At 36.5% G+C, this 20,260-nt stretch overlaps 2 protein-coding genes across 3 annotated transcripts; one reads left to right on the plus strand and one right to left on the minus strand.

Annotated features, from left to right (window-relative positions):
• The first annotated feature begins 5,586 nt into the window (after positions 1–5,586).
• On the plus strand, positions 5,587–16,853 carry LOC108984410 (protein HAPLESS 2). The gene is made up of 18 exons (XM_018956358.1): positions 5,587–5,820; positions 6,567–6,710; positions 7,088–7,176; positions 8,351–8,390; positions 8,848–8,905; positions 9,001–9,061; positions 9,631–9,709; positions 10,809–10,940; positions 11,406–11,600; positions 11,712–11,792; positions 11,874–11,974; positions 12,806–12,923; positions 13,788–13,820; positions 13,938–14,031; positions 14,126–14,214; positions 14,865–14,980; positions 16,099–16,199; positions 16,288–16,853. Exons 1-18 carry the CDS (start codon positions 5,644–5,646, stop codon positions 16,758–16,760), a joined length of 2,181 nt encoding a protein of 726 aa, XP_018811903.1. The 5' UTR covers positions 5,587–5,643; the 3' UTR covers positions 16,761–16,853.
• LOC108984409 (cytochrome P450 87A3) lies at positions 16,488–19,765 on the minus strand. Of its 2 annotated transcripts, XM_018956357.2 has the most exons (10): positions 19,556–19,765; positions 19,151–19,472; positions 18,889–19,038; positions 18,485–18,736; positions 18,288–18,377; positions 18,122–18,200; positions 17,921–18,027; positions 17,521–17,648; positions 17,305–17,438; positions 16,488–16,553 (listed from the first exon to the last, which is right to left on the minus strand). In XM_018956357.2, exons 1-9 carry the CDS (start codon positions 19,747–19,749, stop codon positions 17,312–17,314), a joined length of 1,449 nt encoding a protein of 482 aa, XP_018811902.1. In that variant the 5' UTR covers positions 19,750–19,765; the 3' UTR covers positions 16,488–16,553; positions 17,305–17,311. The 2 variants fall into 2 exon arrangements, with proteins under 2 accessions (XP_018811902.1, XP_018811900.1); XM_018956355.2 differs by lacking the exon at positions 16,488–16,553 and having other exon boundaries at positions 17,007–17,438.
• Positions 19,766–20,260: the final 495 nt, after the last annotated feature.

Raw genomic sequence — 20,260 nt, forward strand, 5'->3', positions numbered from 1 at the left:
TCCGACTGGAGTTCGGAGGGAGTTCCGAACGGAGGTCGGAGCTCCGACTCCGAACTCAATTTCAGAATTTTTTTTTATTATTATTATTTAAATTTTGTTGTTCAATTTCGTTTCAGATAGTGGGCAACATATATATATTTTTTTAAAAGTTAACCATCTACAAATATTTAGTTTATTCAAGAGTTTTCAATAATTTAAATATTCGTTCTGATTTTGTTACTGAATTTTGATTATATCTTTAATTTGTTTTATGTCCGCCTGAAATTTAGCATTAAAAGTGCTCATGACTCATGAGTTGAAAATTACACAAATTTAAAATTTTATAGAAAAGAATGATGGTACGAATTTGTATAATTCGATTAATTTCAGTTGGATAATAAATTATAAACTTTTGAGAGATGATGGATAAGTACTAATAGAAATTATAGAATAAAGAGTACTTATCCCACGTATTTGCTCGGGATATAAGTACATAAATATAACTATATAAATAGTTTAAAAAGTAAATAACATGTATGATGCAGCCATAAGTTATAACAGTCTCATTTATAACGTAATAACAATATGACTCAGTCTTGAAATATAATTACATAAAAATTAAACACGGGTTTCACTCAAACCCCAATGTTCCATTGGTCACGCCTGAAATGAAGATAGAAAATAGCAATCAATAGATGAAAAAAAATTGATATTAAAAAATTATATACGGTAAAAGAATAATTTGATTCTTACCAAGAAATGAGGTTCTCTCAACTCCATCACAACTCTCAAGTAGCGTCCGTTCCAAACTCTCAATCATCGGTAATTATGTTAGGGTTCACAATTAGATCTATAAAATCATAAAAAGTAGAAGTTAGAAACATTAAAAATAATTAAATCATCATTAAAAAGCATATAAACTTACCTGATTCAAGCCTATAGCTCTCGGCATCAACGCCAACGGTATCTAGTCCAATGGGCGTTTCACTTATCCAATTCTGTGTGCAAACGAGGGCCTCCACGGTTGACGGTGACAATGAACTCCGATAAGCATCCAACACGCGACCTCCAGTGCTAAATGCCGACTCTGAGGCAACCGTAGTGACAGGAATGGCTAGCACATCTCGGGCCACACGGGAAAGGACTGGATACTTGGTGGAATTAACTTTCCACCAAGTTAATAACTGAAATACATCACTAGGTGCCTCGACAGCTTCCATAAAATATCGTTCAACCTCAGATGTACAATGCATAATATTCCTTGTTGACATGAGTTGATGATACTGCCGTATGGCACGATTGCCTCTAACCCCTACAGATGGGTCAGTATCACCTGAGGGAACTGTCGATCCTGTCGGCCTCGAATGTGAGGAGCTACCAACTGCGGATGAAGGCTGAGCACTAGTACTGTAGTGATGATATAAGTCATCAACATCACTTTTTAGCAATCTAATAAACTCTCCAGCCTTCACTGCCCCGAGGACGGAATTTACCCAAAATTCTAGAACGGCCAACTTAACTCGAGGGTCAAGGATCACAGCCACAAATAGCAATCTATTTATCTTCTCAATATTCCTCCAATATTTATCATATTTGATCTTCATCCTCGTAGCCATATTAGATAACAATCCAGCAGAGTCAGTACAACTATTTTCCAACTGGAAGTGAAGCTCTGAGAGCTCACTGAAAAATGAGTTCGCAGTCGTATATTTGGATCCAGATAGTCGCATGGTTATCTCATAAAAAGTTCTTAAAAATTCAACAAAATAACTCACACTGGTCCAATCATGTGCGTCTGGCGCACCGAGCCCCTGTCCTGCTGGCTCCAACAAAGCATACCTCAGGCCCCCATCCTCGACCTCCATCCGCTCGAATGCTTTTTGGTACTTCTGTGCCACATCCAACATCATGTATGTAGAATTCCATCGAGTCGGAACGTCCAAGCACAGCATACTAGAACATTCAATCTTCAAATCTTCTGCTATTGCCTTAAACTTGGCAAGCCTTTGAGGGGAACCCCTCACATATCGTACAATGTTGCGGACTCGGGTTATGGAATCATGAACCTCTTTTAATCCCTCAACAACTATGAGGTTAATGATATGAGCACAGCATCGAACGTGAATAAACTCGTGGGCCCGAATGACATCATCTCTCACCGTCGTGTTCCGCTTAAACCAATCAATTGCTGTTTCATTCGCACTGGCATTGTCAACTGTAATACACAGCACTTTTCGAATTCCCCAGTCCTTTAAACAATCATCCATCTTCGCCCCAATGGATGCACCTTTATGATCCACAATTTCTTTAAAACCAATAATTTTTTTATGCAAAATCCACTCACTGTCAATGTAGTGTGCCGTGATACACATGTAGCAGACGTTCTGTATGGAAGTCCATGTGTCAGTCGTAAAAGACACTCTTTGGCCAGTGGTAATAAACATCTTCCTCATCTCCTCCTTGTCCTTCGCATGCCTCTTCATACAATCTCGCATCACTGTATACCGTGATGGAATGGGAAATCGTGGCTCAACAAAATTTAGAAACTTTCGAAAGCCTCTTTTCTCGACTGTGGTAAATGGCATCTCATCAGTAATTATCATCTCTGCAAGCATGTCCCTCAACATCTTCTCACTGTATTGAGGGATGACCAATTTCTTAGTCTGTGTACCATCAGTGGCTGTAGAAGTTTGGTAACTGAGGTTGGTCTGATTAGTGGCTTGCAATCCCTTCGCTATCTTATATCGTTGGCAACTATTTAGATGTGCTATCAACACACTGGTACCTTGCTTCTTCGAATGGCATCCACAAAGTGATCCACAATAATGACATCTTGCCACTGGGTTCGCAATTTCACCAGGTATTTTGGTGAAATGCTCCCATGTCCACGACCTCTTTTTAGAAGGTCGTGGTGGTTGATCTTGCTCAATGGGCATCTCCTCCTCCTCGTTGAACATATCTTCATCCTCTATATCAACTGGGAGTGGGAGTCGACTACTCGCACAAGATGTAGCTGCTCTAGATGTAGCTGCCCTAGATGTGGCTCTAGGGGTGGAAGTACCCACCGGTGTAGGAGTTGTAGCATTGGCATCCGCTACATCCCCTTGTGGACGATCATCTCCACTATGTCTAGGATCCATATCACAATCAATGAAGCTGAAAAAATTAAATTAGAAGCAAAAAATTAGTTTAAAAATAAACTAGGCTATTGTATTATACAATAGGACATGTATTATTGTATCATAATAATACATGTATCGATGTATTATTACATTGAGGTTCGGTTGATGTGCGCTTGACTCAGACGAACCCATCCAGATGGGTTCGCTCGACGTGCGCTCGACGTGCGCTCGAGCAAGAGCCATACAGAGAGGTTCGCTCGACGTGCGCTCGACATAGCGCTCGAGCAGAACCCATCCAGAAAGGTTCGCTCGATGTGCGCTCGAAGTGGCGCTCGAGCAGAACTCATACAGAGAGGTTCGCTCGACTGCGCTCGACGTGGCGCTCGAGCAGAATCCATACAGAGAGGATCGCTCGACCTGCGCTCGACGTCGAGCTCGAGCAGAATCCATACAGAGAGTTTCGCTCGATGAGCGCTCGACGTAGCGCTCGAGCAGAACCCTTCCAGAGAGGTTCGCTCGACCTGCGCTCGACGTCGAGCTCGAGCAGAATCCATACAGAGAGTTTCGCTCGATGAGCGCTCGACGTAGCGCTCGAGCAGAACCCTTCCAGAGAGGTTCGCTCGATGAGCGCTCGACGTAGCGCTCGAGCAGAACTCTTCCAGAGAGGTTCGCTTGACTTCCGCTCGACATATCGCTCGAGCCAATGTTCAAAACAACGTGCGCTCGACTTGCGCTCGACACATCGCTCGAGCGCAAGTCTTCAAAACAATGTAAAATTCATGTTTTTGAGCGCCGTGTTGGGGACTATATTGAATATTCAATACACAAGAATCACAACTACTGGTTTCAATTCATAAGAGACGTGCTTGAATTAAATTTAGGGCTCACCGTAGGTGGAAGGCTGGAAGGCTGGAAGCTGAACAGAGGGACGGCGGCAGGGAGGAGCAACGACGAACGGTGTTCTGAACTTCACTGGTTCACTGGTTCAGTCACTGGGACGGGAGACGCGAGAGAGAAGTGAAGGAGGAAGAAGAAGTGAAGAAGGAAGAAGGAAGAAGAAGAAGTGAAAAGGAAGAGGACGCTTGACGTGAAGAAGAAGCCCCTTCAACTTGGAAATATGGAACGACGCCGTTCCATATTAAGTGGAACGGTGCCGTTCCATATTAAGTGGAACGGTGTCATTCAATTTTTTTTTTTTTAAAACCCAGCTTCAAAACGACGTCGTTTTGGAGCTAGGTTTAAAAAAAAAATTCGGAGTCGGAGTCGGAGCTCCTTCGAGCTCCGACTCCGACTCCGACTCCGAATAATTATTCGGAGTAGCTCCGAATTCCGACAACTCCGACTCCGTTGGAGTCGGCATCGGAGCGGAGGTCGGACGGAGTCGGAATTCTCGGAATTCTGCACACCCCTAGTACGAAGTAGATTGAAATCATATGTTTAACTTTTTATGAAAATTTAAAAAAATAGTAAGTTCCATCAATGTTTATTTTGATACAGGTTGAGATAGATTTGACACTCAAACATAACAGTGTCGAATTTACTTTTACACTTGCGAGCCAATAAAATGCTCATGTGATATTTAGAGCTGCTAAAATATTCATATAAATAACAAAAAATACTATAAGATTGATTTATTTACTTATTTCAAAATTGTAATTATAGAATCGAAATCAAAATTTTTAAAAAGAATTATTCTATTTTTAAATCAGTGTATAGCGTGCACCATATATATCACATAAATAGTAAGATTTGATTTGCCAGATTCAAATTTTAAAACTTATATCCCAAATTAAATTATGCCATGTAAGTATTGTACTAAGTGTATTATTAACACATACTTATATATATAAATTTTCTAGAAATATTTATAATTACAAGCAAAGTTTGACTCCAATTTCTATTAAATTTGAATTTGTTAAATGTGAGACATTATATATTCCTCATAGTCTGTTTGGAGACATGTATTTTTTTATTTTTCTTTTCTAATTTTCTTTTTTGACAAAGAGACATGTATACACCTTTCAAAAAAAAAAAGTATTTTAAAAAATATTTTATCTATAAAAAAATTATACGAAAGTAATCTTATAAATTAAAGTGACTTGATTTGATTTGTCAGATTATTAAATTATTTTTATTAAAAAAATAAATCTAATAAATTATATAAAATTATATTAATTTATGAGATTATTTTTATATAATATATTTATGGCTATAGCACTCGTCTTCTTAATTTCTGAGTGAGATCCGAGCCAAATCCAATCGTTACATCCTTACCAACCCATGGCATGTCCAACAATGTTGTACTGCTTGGGCACTTTTTTGCCAACTGCTGGCTCAGGCTCACATCGTAAAATCCGCAATTCATATTTTCGACATATTTTTTGAAAAATAAAAATAAAAAGAAAAAGAAAAATAAAAAGAAAACCGTTATTTGACAGTTTCAAAACCAGTTCCCTCCCTTTTCGAGTTACACTGTTAACTCTTACGCGCTTAGTTTCAGACTCACTGAATCTAACGATATCCATAACCGAAACCCCAAGAGATGGAGCATACGATCTTGTTTCTCGTATTGTTTCTCAGTTTTCTTGGCTCTCGTAGTGTCGCCGGAGTCCAGATCCTTTCGAAATCGAAGCTCGAGAAGTGCGAGAAGAGTTCGGACTCCGATAATCTCAACTGCACCAAGAAGATCGTCCTGAATATGGCGGTCCCAAGTGGCTCCGTAATTCTTCTTATTTTTCTATTTTGCAACTTAACATTTTGTATCTTCTGTGTGTCTCTGACTTGAGAGTGGACTTTTTTGAAAAGCTGTATTTGTAATTGGTTAAAATTTGGATATTCCAGTTCCAGTATCTTCTCTGGTGATAAAATCACGAAAATGACGAAGGAATGTAGCAATGGTGTTTGTGAAATTGACGAAAAAAAGTGAAGGTCTCATTTAATGCAATTGAATAGTTACGTCTGTCGTCGATTCCTAATAGTATTAATCTTCTAAGATTGTAGCAAGGTACTTTTGAAAGTTAATGGAAAAGGGCCAATTTTAACTGATGAATGAGAAGAAAGAGTTAGGATTTTTAGTTTTTAAAGGGTAACTCAATACCTCAGCATGCAACTAAATGAAACACAAGGCATTAAGGAAAAATTAAGAATCCTTTTGGAGATAAATGTAAATGTGACGAGAGCTGAACTGTTCAATTAAGAACAATGTTCACGATTTTAGAACTCCGTTGGATTTAATTTGGAACATTCACAGATTTTGATCAGCATCTCTGTTTACTTTGTAGATATATGTCAACAGTACTTGTGACATAAAATAGGAGAATAGTGGTCAATAGTTGTGAATTGAAAGGAGACGGGTGCTGAGCAATGACAGCCTGTATAGACTTAAAATTTAGTACAAGTTATTTTAGATGGCATTGCCCGCATAGTATTTTTAAATGCCACGCAATTTGTGTTTTGATTATGCAGAGCGGGGGTGAGGCCTCAATTGTTGCAGAAGTTGTGGAGGTGGAGGAGAACTCAACTAACAAGATGCAGACTCTGCGAATACCACCAGTGCTAACTGTCAACAAATCTGCTGCATACGCTATGTATCAGCTAACATATATACGGGTAGGGGACTATTTTATTTATTTATTTTGTGGGTTGCTGTGGGATCATATATTTACTGTTCTAGAGAACATTCCCATTTATATGATAAGAACTAATTCATGATATTCTGAGTGTTTATTCTATTTCTTCTAATTCAAGAGAAGTGTTTATTTTGTAAAGAGTGAAAATTTTTAATCTTACTGTGGCAGGAATAAACAGAATGTTCATTGCAAAATTTTTTCCATGTGAGGCTGATAGGCAGAGGAATTGTTAGGAGATATGTTTATCTCTAGTTTAGACTTTCATAGATCCTAGATGATCGGGTCAAGTAAAGTCTCTACTTATTACATCCAATTAATAAATTTTGATGAAATTTCCAAGCTCAACATTTTTTCCAGGATGTTCCCTATAAACCCCAGGAGTTATATGTTAAGACACGCAAATGCGAGCCAGATGCTGATGCAAAAGTTGTGAAGATGTGTGAGAGGCAAGCAATCTTTAAGTGCCCCACCCCCCGGGGACTTTTTTCAATTTAAAATTTCCATTCTTGATATGATTTCTCAATATCTGGATTTTAACAATGGTGAAAAACTTGTTGGTTCAAATAATAATGGTGCCATTCCTATGTTTATACTTCTAGACTTTTGATTTTGATAGTTTTTGCTTACTGTAGGAAACAGTGATACAAGGAAAATTATTGTTAGATATTTGGGTGGCACATTTAAATATATCTAGTTGCATATAATGGTAAGAGAAGCCAATAAGCTCTAGCTTAAATGATGCATCCTCCCCCGTGCAATAACAGGGTTGAGAGTGAGCTTGTAAGTTCTAACTTGTTGGATGCATACAACTTATTAATTGGGAGAGAGAAGAAAAAGGGAAAGGTACATCTTGTCATATTTAGTTTGCTCTGAATATTAATGATTGTTTGTAATTTCTTGACATCCCTGTCAAGTGGTTTTACAATGTTGCACATAGAAACTCTGCTTATACATCACCTTACAACAAACCTTCTGCCAAATGTCAATTTCCCTCAACAATTTGTTTTAAAAATTTTGCATCAGATTAGATTACTGCTGTCTCTCTCAGCAGTTTAATAACATGACAAAAAAAGGTCCTTAGACACTTAACCACAGGATCTACATATTTGATAAACGTTCTGATGATTCGATATCCATAAGATATGTTTTAATCTCTATTTAATGGTGATATCAAACTCGATTTAGTCCCATCTTACTGGTGAAACGGAATTTGTTTGTGGCATTGATGGCTACAGGGAGGTCAATAATTCTATCAGGGTCACAACAAGAATGGGGCTTGCCAAGACTTGAACCAAGGCACCCAAAGAAGAGAGTGGAAAGAGAGATTGTAGAATGATTGATCTAAAGTGGTTGGCTTCTATATATTTTGCACATAATCAATGCCTAGGATTCCCCTTATAAATAATACTCTAGCAACGTGCCAGTGACGTTTGATTCAGGAATAACTATGTAGCCTGTTTTTATTTTTAACTTTTCTTCGTTTTCTCTTAACCCTATCGTATGTTCACTGAAAAGGTTGAATTAATATATTTTCTGGTGAAGAAAACTTTTGCACAAATCTATGAGTTGCTTCACAAATTCACAGAAAGCGAGTTGACTGGATTTGTGTCTGTTTTGTAGGTTAAAAGATGAAAAAGGTCACTTTATTGAGCATACCCAGGTGCATCTCGACCATTTTGGATCTAATTTTGGCCCTGTCATTTTATTTATAGTACCAATAATACTTTTTTTTCTTTATAGTACCAATAATACTTGTTATAGCTGTTTATATGATCTCCTAATTACTAATTAGCAATTTAGCACAAACAAATTATTACAATATCTTTGGCAGTTTGAAACTTAGAATATAAATGATTGAAATAAACATAGTCAGACCTCACATACTTCATTTTGATTCAAATATTATCTTGATGAATTGGATTATGTGACACGAGCTGTATATGTCATGTTGCAGCTTAGAATTAGAATCATTCTAAGTGAAAACCATAATGTACGTTATGTTTGGACATTCATTTACCACATTGAAACTTGATTATACCAATTTTACTCATGTTTCTAAAAAATTTCAACCATTATGTACTTAATTCCTTTCTCGTCTTTGTGTCCTTTGTGCTTAGCCAACATGTTGTCCCTGTGGGCCACAGCGGCGGATGCCTTCATCATGTGGAAACTTTTGTAAGTGGTTCTGTATTGTGGATCATTATTCAATTCCCTGTGCAGGATACGTCTTACTGTTTTTTGGTAGTTGATTATTAAATTTTTTCTTTTAGTTGACAAGTTGATGAAAGGAAAGGCCAACACTGCACATTGTCTCCGATTTCCAAGCGATTGGTATGACCATTGTGTTACCTCTTTTTGTCTTGATTATGTTTTGCTATGCAGATCGACAATCTGATATTCAGTCTATGAATGTTTCGTGGATGCCATATTTTATTGTTTATGTTGATCCATTTTTTTATAATCCTGTTTTAGTTGTTATATGATTGTTCTGGCAATATTTACTAGAAAATGATTGCTATATGTGTTCTGTCATTTAATTATTTATTAAAAAATTTTACATGTTACATCTTCTTAGAGTAGTTTTTAAGTTACAAATTTCAATTTTCATATATCAATAAGTTACCAAATATGATGATACTTTTTTTTGGTATATGATCTATCAAATTAAATACTAAATTAACATATTCTATGAAGAAGCTCACAATTGAGATCATATTGAGTCCAGTATTGTCTAATCTTCTCATAATTATCATTACTTTCCCCTGGACCACAGATCGAAAGGTTCAATTTATATGAAAATCTGCATTGTCAAGACTCAAGATACTGTTTATGTCGTTTTCTTACATGTTAAAAATCATTTTACATCATGCCATAATTAATAGACACTTTTATCTACTTAGGTTCCATGTGTTTGGCATTGGACAGAGATCATTGGGATTCAGTGTTCGTATTCAGGTCAAGACTGGATCTAAAATTTCGGTATGTTTTCTTTCCTTAAAATCCTTGTACATTACACTGTTAACAAGCACGTCTACTGCATCTTTGGTATAACAAAGCATGGATATATATGGCTAACTTACATGGAGAGAGATAATTGGTAGATAATGAATGTTCAATGATTCTTGAGTGGATGGCAAAACAACTTATCTTTTCTGCTTAATTAATTATTCATGACATGTATGGATAATTTAAACACACGTGATGGATACTTGTGAGATGATTACTTAACGATTGCTTGATGAATATTGACTCCCCTCTCCCATTACATGTAAAGAAGATACATCATCTGATCTTTTGTGCTCATTTTCAGCCATGGACTTCATACCACACGATCTGATTCAAACGTTGGAAAAAATGCCAGGATGTTGAAATAATTGCATTTTCCTTGTTTGGTGGGATATCTTTTCCTAGATCTGACACTACCTTGGTGAGACTACATGCTAAATTAATTGGAGAATTTCCAGGATAATGAAGTTGCAGGTTTTAGTGAATGGGAGGGAAGATGAGGATCTCAACTTTTTTATATATTAAAGATTCGAGGAAAGGAATGGAAAATTGTACTTTGTAGAAATAGAGGAAGAAATAACAACAAAGTATAGAAATAAACTTGAAAAGAAATCTAAGCAGGACTTGCTAATAAATTTAAGAAAATGCCGCTGAAGTCAACTACGTGCACTGAATTTGGCTGTTAAAGAAACTAAAGCTTCTGCATGTTATTCTCCGTCTCCTTGTATAGGCGGTAGATTTTGTAGAACTCTTGATCTGGTTGCTTGATCTATTGGAGTATTGGTTTTAGCTTCCAAAAAGAGAATTATGTGCAGCTTTCACTGGCTTCATTGGTTATAGTTTTATCTTTCTGATTCTGTGTTTCTATTTTGCTGTGTTGGACCCAGATATATCTCCCATAGAGAACCATTTAGTTGTGTTTTTGAAGTAATCACATCATCAATGAATAATTGTTGAGTCATGTAATTTAGAATCTTCAGTTTACTATTTTCTTATTTTGTTCTGTTGAAACAAAAATTCCATAATATTAAATTTGTCCACTGATACTTTGTTGGCCTTCTTTTGCTAACAGGAAGTGGTTGTGGGTCCTGAAAACAGAACAGTATCATCCAATGATTTCCTAAGGGTTAATCTTATTGGTGATTTTGGCGGATATACAAATATACCGTCATTTGAAGACTTCTACCTCGTCATACCCAGGCAGGTATACTTCAAAGATATACCTATGATTAATATCCATGGTTTTCAGTGCTAGAAACAAAATGTTGACAAGACATTCTTTTTCATCCTCCTAGTTGTGTTTTATTCTCTTTATGGTATTGCGTACAAAGAAATTGTTGCAGTTAGCTTTCTAAGTAGACCAACAGTATATTAATGCCTATAATACTTCCTTTTTGTTATGCCTCTTTGAACATTTGAGCTAACTACTTATAAAAAAGAAAATAAAAAACATTTGAGCTTAAATACTTATTCCAGGTACCAAGTGTGGAATACATTCTATGGTTGACCAATTTTAGCGGCTATGGCACTTCTTTTTGTCATGTCTCTTGCTTGCAGATATGGCACTCATTTATCGTCAGTTGTTGATTATTGAATGTTAATTGACTGAGGAGTGAAATGGTCGTTCAAATTTTTATATATTGCTGAAAGCTTCTTTCTGTTGTGGAAGGGTGGCTCTGACCAACCACAGAATTTAGGGAGGAATTTTTCTATGTGGATGTTGCTTGAGAGGCTGAGATTTACCTTAGATGGCCTTGAATGTAACAAAATTGGGGTCAGTTATGAGGCATTTAATGGACAGCCAAACTTTTGCGCTTCACCATTTTTGAGTTGCTTGCATAACCAGTTGTGGAATTTCCAAGAGGTTAGTCAAATGGCAGTAGCACCTTCTTTAATTTATGGTCCTCGTGTTAGCCATATTTGATCACCTTGTAGTTTTCTTACACTGGAGGATAAATTTTCTTGTCTCTGGCAGGCTGACCAGAACCGAATTAAGAGGAATCAGTTGCCACTATATGGTGTTGAAGGCAGGTTTGAAAGGATAAACCAGCATCCAGTTATGTTTCAGTAATTTCTGACTCACATTTCCAAGAACTTCAATTATTTCCTTCTATTTATCATTTTGATTTTTCTGCAGGATGCAGGGACTCATTCATTCTCCATAGGAGTCACTGAAGTTCTCAATACAAATCTCTTGATAGAGCTGAGTGCTGATGACATAGAATATGTTTACCAAAGGTTAATATTATTTTGTTATGTCCATTCCTACTACAAGTGGAAGTAATAATATGAAAAAATGCTCTTCATGGATACGTTCAATATTTGTTTAATTGAATCTTGCCTGCATGGGATGTTGGTTTATCAAGAACTTGACCTTGTTTTAAATTGCATGACACCTCAGTGGTCATATCTATTATCTATAACAATTGCCTTTATGGTTTCCAAGAATTAGTTTTTAAGTTTTAGATTAAATACAAATCAGTAGAAGTTATTTCTAAATTCTTTGAACCTTTAAAAAACACTGAAACTAAGGTTTACTGCAACTTTTGTATTTTATTTATGGGAAGAATAAATTTTAATTTTGGTAAGAACAGGTGAAAATTTAGCAGTCGAGAGCTGTTAGTCTTATGCCTTTTGATTTTTCCAAAATGCTGACCTCAATGGGAGCTTTTTGTTTTTCTGAATTTTGAACAAAGATATAATACTAAGTTTAAAACATTCAAAAACTTTTTCATGACCTCTGGAGATGTTATGATGAGTCATTTTTGAAGAAGATTATTTGAGAGAACTTAAAATCTACCTCCAAGCAATTTCAAATTATCTAGTATGAGGGTATAACTTCAAACACTTCCTGATTCTAACATATTTATTCGCCTTTGTCTTTGTGCTTAATTTGTTGTTTGTGGCTTTCTTTTTTTGTAGTCATAAATGATACCATATTTGTTTTGAAATGATGCTGAGTGGTCTTTTTTTTTTTATTTTGGTATCTTATCAGAACCTCATTCTTTGACACAGTAATCTTCATTTATTATATATCATTGTGTTGTATATTTTCCATACATTGTGTAGGAGTCCTGGAAAAATCTTAAGCGTCAGCATACCAACATTTGAAGCCCTTACTCAATTTGGAGTGGCTACAATCACAACTAAGAATACTGGAGAAGTGGAAGCATCATATAGCTTAACGGTATCACTATTGAACTTTTCCTCCATGTTGTCATAAAACTGAAATGATTTCATCAACGATAATGCTGGTGAATGCAGCGTCTTGTTAAGGAAAGATTGGGGGTTTGATATTTGCCTTTAATTTGGGATAGACATTAGGTTGATTAAATACCAGAGGATGTATCCATGAAATTTCAAATGCCTTTTTCGTATTTTCAGAACCAATGTTGTTTTATGCTGCTTTTTTTCCTTAATTTTGATTATCCAGTGCATTATTCTGGTATATAAGGATGGTTTACCGTTGTTGGGGTTCTCATGTACTAAAAGTTGAGAATCATAGGATTTATGGTTATAGTTTTTTTTTTTTTTGGCAGCAGGTTGCTGCTCACACGAAAGATTTTATATATTCCTTTATAAATGAAAAATGGTTATATTACATTTTTTAAAATTGTTTTTAAATTTGGTTAATCATAAAACTGCAAATAGACAGACTCCACCTAGTTTTTTTCTCTGTTAGTCACCTCCTTCAACGCTTAATATTTAAATACCACAAGAAGAATAAAATTGAAAATTTTGTGAACTAGTTTATCCACACACTGTTGTCTTTATCTTGTTTTCTGTCCCAAGGAGGGAAATAAAGAAGCCTCACGGAGAGTGCTTGAATGTGATGGAGTATTTTACACAAGAAAAATAGTAATTGCTACCATATGTATTTCTTGATGAGTAGGAATACAGCATGGCATAGCTTGAAGAAATTATATAAATTAAATTGAAAAGATGTAATCAAAATTCCATGAAAATAATTGTAGATTTATCTAGCTTTATTGTAACCATGGCCTCAGTGAATGCAATCTGTGATTACACACGTGATGATTTTTCCTTGCAGTTTGATTGCTCAAGAGATGTCACTCTCATGGAGGTACTTTTTCTTTTTCCATGTTTACAAAGAATTTTGCATCCATGGTTTTAGTTTCTCGCCGGCAATATTATTATTTATTCATGGAGGATACAGTTTTGAAAGTTTAGACGGTTACAGGAACAATTCTTTATTATGAAGCCGAAAGAAATTACAAATCGATCATTTAAACTCTACCCAACCACCGATCAAGCTGCAAAATATTCATGTTCAGGTATGAAAAATGCTAGAATTATACGGTATCAGTGGGATGTTCAGGTGGAAGCAGATACTAAATCTTGGTCAGAATTCATATTCTTTTAATGCAGCAATACTAAAGGACTCTAATTTTGATGAAGTCGATAGAGCCGAATGCCAATTTAGTACTACAGCTACTGTTCTTGACAATGGATCACAGGTTTGGTCGTAGTTTTGAGCTTATGATAGCCAAGGGCCACTTATTCTCTTTTCTGCTTTCGAAATCTATCAGTGATCGTAATCCTACCCCATAGGACGTAACAATACCTTCCCTTCTAGAGAAGACTATCGAATTCTACCTTACCAAGCAAGGGAAAAATCTGCTGATTTCCATTTGAGTGTGGTTTTGTAACCAGTCGTAATTATGGAACCATGGATGACCATGTGAGTTAGGATGAACAAACTATCCAACTTTTGTCTCACAGAAGGCTAAAATGCAGACAGAATATAAACTTTACTTGAGATTGTGAGTGGAGTTACAACTTACAGTTGCTCCTTAAGTACACGGTGTTTACTTTGTGTTCCAAAGGTCTATTAAGATGCTAAATTTTAGTCCCACTTACTCGATAATTCTCTTTGGGCCACCCCCAGATTCTGGTGTGCTCTTGTAATAAGCCTGATAGTGGGATAGAAGGACTGCACTTGTCCAGGATTGGTCTAGCCAATGACGTGATCCTATCGAAGGGAAAAAAACATTAAATTTTTAGTTAATTTTTTTTTTCCCCGTTAGTTTCTGGAATCTTTGTGGCAATATATGTGGTTTCAAGAGTGGCTAATTATTTTTATTTTTTATTTTTTATTTTTTTGCAGAGCACTCCTTTTCAACCACAGAAGAGCGATATAAATGGTTTCTTTGAGTCCATTGTAAGCCTTTGGAACAAACTATGGAAAAGTTTGGTAGACTTCGTCACAGGAAAAACTTGCAGGTATTGTTTGTATAAGGAAAACAAACATAGAAATTTAAATTTACTACTTATTTTGGGGTATCTCTGTTTAAAAAGTATATTTATAAGTAGGGGATATACTAAATGTTGTATGCTTAGAAAACCCCAACTAGTTTGAAACTCGGCTAATTGGAAATTCCAGGCTTTGTTAAGGTCTCTCATTGTTGATTATGAATATATAATAATTGGCCTGGATATAGCTAAATGGTGAAAAAAAGGCATTAGAAACCCACCTACGCTGCTGAAAATCTCAATTCTCAAGGATTTTGAAAAGCATGTTGTTTGACATTCCAGGCTTTGGTGGGTTATGTTGAACTATGGCGATATAATTATATGATCAATCTATTAATTGATATGTGGATGTGCATGATTCTGCTTGTCATATATTATTTTCGTTGAAGTTGGCTATTTTTATATCGTAATAGTAACAAAACATATTGTAAATTGATGTGAGTTGTTAATAAGAATCACTAGAATTGAATTTTCGAATGAAATCGCCGAGATTAAAACATATGCATGCATGCATAGTTGCACCTTTTTTTTAAAAAAAAATTGGTTTGCAAGAAATTCTATGTTTTTCCCCATCTTTTTAAATTTGGAAGCAATTTAAGAAAAGGTTTCTTTGGAATAAAATAATTAACGATTCACATTTTGCAACGGTAGATAGTATTGTGGGAACAATACACTCTCACATCAGAATGGGTCTAATGTGTGATATTCGTAGTAGGATCGATCTTTCATGTGAAAGGAAGAAGTGTTGCTCTTGCTCTCGGAATATTAAAGAATTTTCTCATTTTGCCTGATGAAGGAAATTTTCCCTTCTGAATTTTTAAATTTTTTGAGGTCCATTCCAAAGAAAAGAATAATTTTTGGAGGTGGGTATTTTAAATGGCCCTCTCTTATGCAATAGCTTGAATTTTTTTTAGATTAAAAAGGAAAATAAAAAAGTACCAACCAAAAAAAGGAAAGAAGTATTTTGCCTGTTGTAAATTGCCACCGTTATGTTACTTACACGGTAATCATGGCTATATGTGTATATATATATATATGTGTGTGTGTGTGTGTTCACCTACTAATATTCCATGTTTTTTCTCGAGCAGAAGGAAATGCTCTGGATTTTTGGACTTCAGGTGCCACATTCAGTACATATGTATGAGCTGGATAGTGATGTTTGGTCTAGTGTTGGCAATTTTTCCTACTGGTAAACCTTTTTTATATTTTCAATCTGAGAAGTAAGCTGATCGTGGAGTAAGAAAGTGATACATAATACACTGTACTCTGAGCTGCAGTGCTTGTTCTACTATGGCTTTTACATCAAAAAGGACTCTTTGATCCTCTTTACGACTGGTGGGAAGATCATTTCGAGACCGATAATCAGAGTAGCAGCAGGGATATCCGGAGGCACAAAATTGATCTCGACAACCCTCGAATTCATGTTCATAAACATCGTGAGCATCCGAGGCACCATAAGCACAGTGCTCAATATAAGCGAAGAAGCATTTACAATGAACGAAGGCATAACCACTCCGACAGAGAGACTGATTACAATTACTATCTGCATCATGTTCATAAGGACAGGCACAAGCACAGCCGCAATAAGAATTTAAGTACTATTCAGCAGCGGAAAGAGGAAAGAGAGACTATGAAAGGATTGTTAAAAGCAAGCAGACATTATGAAGAGAAGCAAGATGAACTTATCAAGCGCAAACGTGGGCTGCTGAATGACACACAGTTATATCAGCATGCAAAGCGGAGAGAATAGTGGGGCTAAAAATGGTATCATCTATAAAAATTTTAATTCGTTTCACACAAATTTTGGAGAACCTTAATTATTCAGTTTCTTTTCCTCTGATTTTTTTTTCCTTCTTTTCTATTTGGGGGTGGGAGGAAAGTTGGGGTGATATATATGGAATATATGCAAATCGTGTTTCAGGGGGGGTTTTCTTTTGGTAAAACTGAACGACAATGAAGCATTTACACTATTTCGTACATGTAAATCATCATCCTGATGAGTTTCTTGTATATTGATATTCTTTCACCTTTTTTTTTTCCCTCTTCCACAATTGTACATCGAGAGAAGTTAAAAGCACAAAACTATGCATGTGCTACTGGGCAAACCTACGTCATGATTGTTGTATGAGAGACCTATATAATTGTCCCCCACACTTGCACTCTGTGACTGTTTCTTGACTGACATCCTCTGCCAGCTTGAGACCAATGATCTTAATGGACATATATGAGGCCACGTTGGAACCTTTAGCATGGTGTCTCTAGCCACACAAATGACTAGCCTGTGCATTACTTACCTTTTGATTATGCAGAGTTGTTTACTGTTTCTTCCTGTTTCCTCGCATCCTTCTTTGCAAGCTGAATGTGAAAGCCTTCAGGAAATTGCAAGCCAGGAGTTCGGACGATATTTCCTCCTCTGATTGGTTTCCACCTGGAAGTTCAGATGTAAAATAGGTTACTCTTTCTCTCTCTCTCTCACACACACACACACACAGCAGTTTTAGGACAGTTACCTGTACTTTGTTACCAAACAATGGAGAAACACAGCCATTTGCACCTTAGTAAAGTCTGTTCCGACACAGAATCTCATGCCGCCACCGAAAGCCATGAAATGTTTGGATGCGCCATTTAATTCCACTCCCTATATGCCACCAATTTTCAGTGAAGTTGAGGAATAAGAAGATTGATTAATTGGTCTCTAAAGTCAAATTTAAGCTTTATTCATCTAGAGTAGCTGGCTGCTTGCAGCAAATTGCAATTGAAAGCTTTAAAAAATATGACCAATTTTCAGTGAAGTTGAGGAATAAGAAGATTGATTAATTGTCTCTAAAGTCAAATTTAAGCTTTATTCATCTAGAGTAGCAGGCTGCTTGCAGCAAATTGCAATTGAAAGCTTTAAAAAATATGACCCACCTCCCATCTCCATGGATTGAAAGCAACAGGGTTTTCATATTTTGCTGGGTTCAAGTGTACAGCTGGGGGACACACCATAACCGCCCAACCTGCTGGAATTGTATATCCTGCAATATTGATGTTTGCATATTATGTCATGTTCGATCAGTTTTTGTTTGCGTGAATGAATAGCTAGTAGTCCTGTATAATGTGAATGCATACCTTTAAATTGTATATCTCTCAATGCTTTTCGGAAGATCCCCGGAACTATATTTGCCAGTCTAACTGTTTCATTTATGAACTACAAGTCGAACTTGTCAATACATAGTGCAGAGCTACATATAGGAACAATATGTTGTAAGAAAAGAACTGAAATTTCCTGAACCACCTGGAATGTAAATGTCATTGATTTGTATTCTTTCCAGGAAAGTCCAGAATCAGCATTTTCCCGCTGGTTAAGAATTGCCTCCTGCTCTTCCTGAGAGAGAGAGGGTTTTAGAGCGTGTCAGATGATGGGGGTAACATTAAAGTTTGTGAAAGCAATTTAATGATCTTCCATTTCGAAATTTGAATTGCTATACGAACCGTCAGTTGTCTCAATACCAGAGGGTATTCTGAAAGAAACTTAACGGCCAAAGTTATAGCGAGGGAAGTTGTTTCAAAGCTGGCAAACAGCAGCACAAACATCAAATCCAGAGCAATTGCCTCTGTGAGAATTGTTCCTTCTTTTTGAAGCTCTTCGAGGACATAATCAAAAAAATCACTTTGCTGATTCCTGGGCATTGCCCGTCTTTCCCGTAACATGTTCTTAAGCATCCTCATTGCCCTTTTCCTACCCTGAGACAAAAACTTGAATACTCAAGACCAAGAAACATAGGAAATTAATCATCTTTACTCAGTTGGGGTATTTCACTATGCAGCTTCTGCAGTCGGAGGAAACCAATTCAGGACATGCATGACACTAACTATTATGGCGGATTTTGGTTCACCTGCAAACATTTGTGAAAAGCCGTTCCGGGAACGTTCAAAGGGAAGGAGATCAATCCCTGAATGAATGCAACGAAGTTCTCCCTTAGATTCTCGGAGGAATTATTCGCATCATAACTTATCAATTTCTTTGCAGTCAGATCAAAAATCATCTGCAAAGGACCAAATTATTAATGTCAAGAATTGGGAAAATTAAGGAAAAATTATTAACTGTTGGTTCTTTAATGAAAAGAATAAGAATAATAATGGTCAGCCTGAAATTACACTGGCTGTTGCATCTTTTAGTTCAACGGTGTCCGCACATGACCACTGGTGTAATCTTCTGTTCGCTGCCTGTTCAACCTCAGGGAGCATCTTTTTAAGGCTTTCAGGACCAAAAAGATTCAGCACCATGTTCTTGAGGTACTTGTACATGAACCCGTGCAAGGAACCCACATTCTGTCGTCCGAAAATCTCTGTAAACGTTTCTGGGTACCAGCTTTGAAACAGTTGTCCTTCTTGTTGGAAGACAAAGTAATTGAGATCCGGGTCAGTGGATACCACAATTGGTCTTCCCACCAAGTTTGTCCTGAATATAGACCCAAACCTGGAAAAGTAAAATTATGTGTTATGTGCAGAAGGAGAACAACAACAACAAGAAGAATAATGCAGTACTTAGAAGAAGTTTACCTATCCATCCTTTCTTTGATGAATGGAGGAATATCAGAAGTAGTGTTTGGAGCAAAGAACTGAAGCGTCTCTCCAAGGAGTGGCAAGCCCATAGAACCTGGTGGGAGTTTTCCTTCGCATCTGGGATTTCTCCAGCGGTAAACCCAATGTGTGATGATTATAATTATCAAAGCTCCAATGAACAATGCCCACATCTTGCCTTTTGTTACTGCTCTGAAAAGATCTTGAATTGAAAAAAATAAAAATAAAAAGCAATGGGGGATCGAGTTTTTTGATTGAATGAGAAGAGTTTAATGCAGGAAACGTGGGGGAGAATAGACAGGATGGAGCAGAAAGTGCTGGCATGTATCTTAGCAACCAGGATATCTTCTTAAATAGGCAGGCCAGACTTTCAAAAAATAACATAAAGTTTTCGGTTTTCATATTGGAGATACAAATTACAATATCTTTTGTCAACGCAGCTACAGAGTTGTGTTAAAAGAGCCTTGCATGATTGCATGGTGCAAGGCTCTCTTCTCTCTCTCTCTCACGCATGCACGTACGCACGCAAACACAGAGTGGATGATTTGTTTGGTTATGGTGAAAAGTACCTCTTAACACTTAAAAAAAAAAAACACGAGGCAGAATTATGGCCTTTTTTTAAGGAGATTTTGCAGGAACAAATCAAGAGCTTATACCTAGATTTGAGATCGAAGAGGTTTGAAA

This window comes from Juglans regia, chromosome 2 (assembly GCF_001411555.2).
Source record: "Juglans regia cultivar Chandler chromosome 2, Walnut 2.0, whole genome shotgun sequence".
Lineage (NCBI taxonomy): Eukaryota > Viridiplantae > Streptophyta > Magnoliopsida > Fagales > Juglandaceae > Juglans > Juglans regia.

Excerpts from the sequence above, each read along its gene's own strand:
- LOC108984410 (XM_018956358.1), top strand. The coding sequence starts at position 5,644 with ATGGAGCATACGATCTTGTTTCTCGTATTGTTTCTCAGTTTTCTTGGC. Across the intron at positions 8,906-9,000 it reads TTCATCATGTGGAAACTTTT|TTGACAAGTTGATGAAAGGA; the intron begins GTAAGTGGTTCT and ends TTTTTCTTTTAG. Across the intron at positions 13,821-13,937 it reads GAGATGTCACTCTCATGGAG|GAACAATTCTTTATTATGAA; the intron begins GTACTTTTTCTT and ends AGACGGTTACAG.
- LOC108984409 (XM_018956357.2), bottom strand. The coding sequence starts at position 19,749 with ATGTGGGCATTGTTCATTGGAGCTTTGATAATTATAATCATCACACAT. Across the intron at positions 18,378-18,484 it reads TGGTATTGAGACAACTGACG|GAAGAGCAGGAGGCAATTCT; the intron begins GTTCGTATAGCA and ends TCTCTCTCTCAG. Across the intron at positions 18,028-18,121 it reads GAGAGATATACAATTTAAAG|GATATACAATTCCAGCAGGT; the intron begins GTATGCATTCAC and ends TCAATATTGCAG.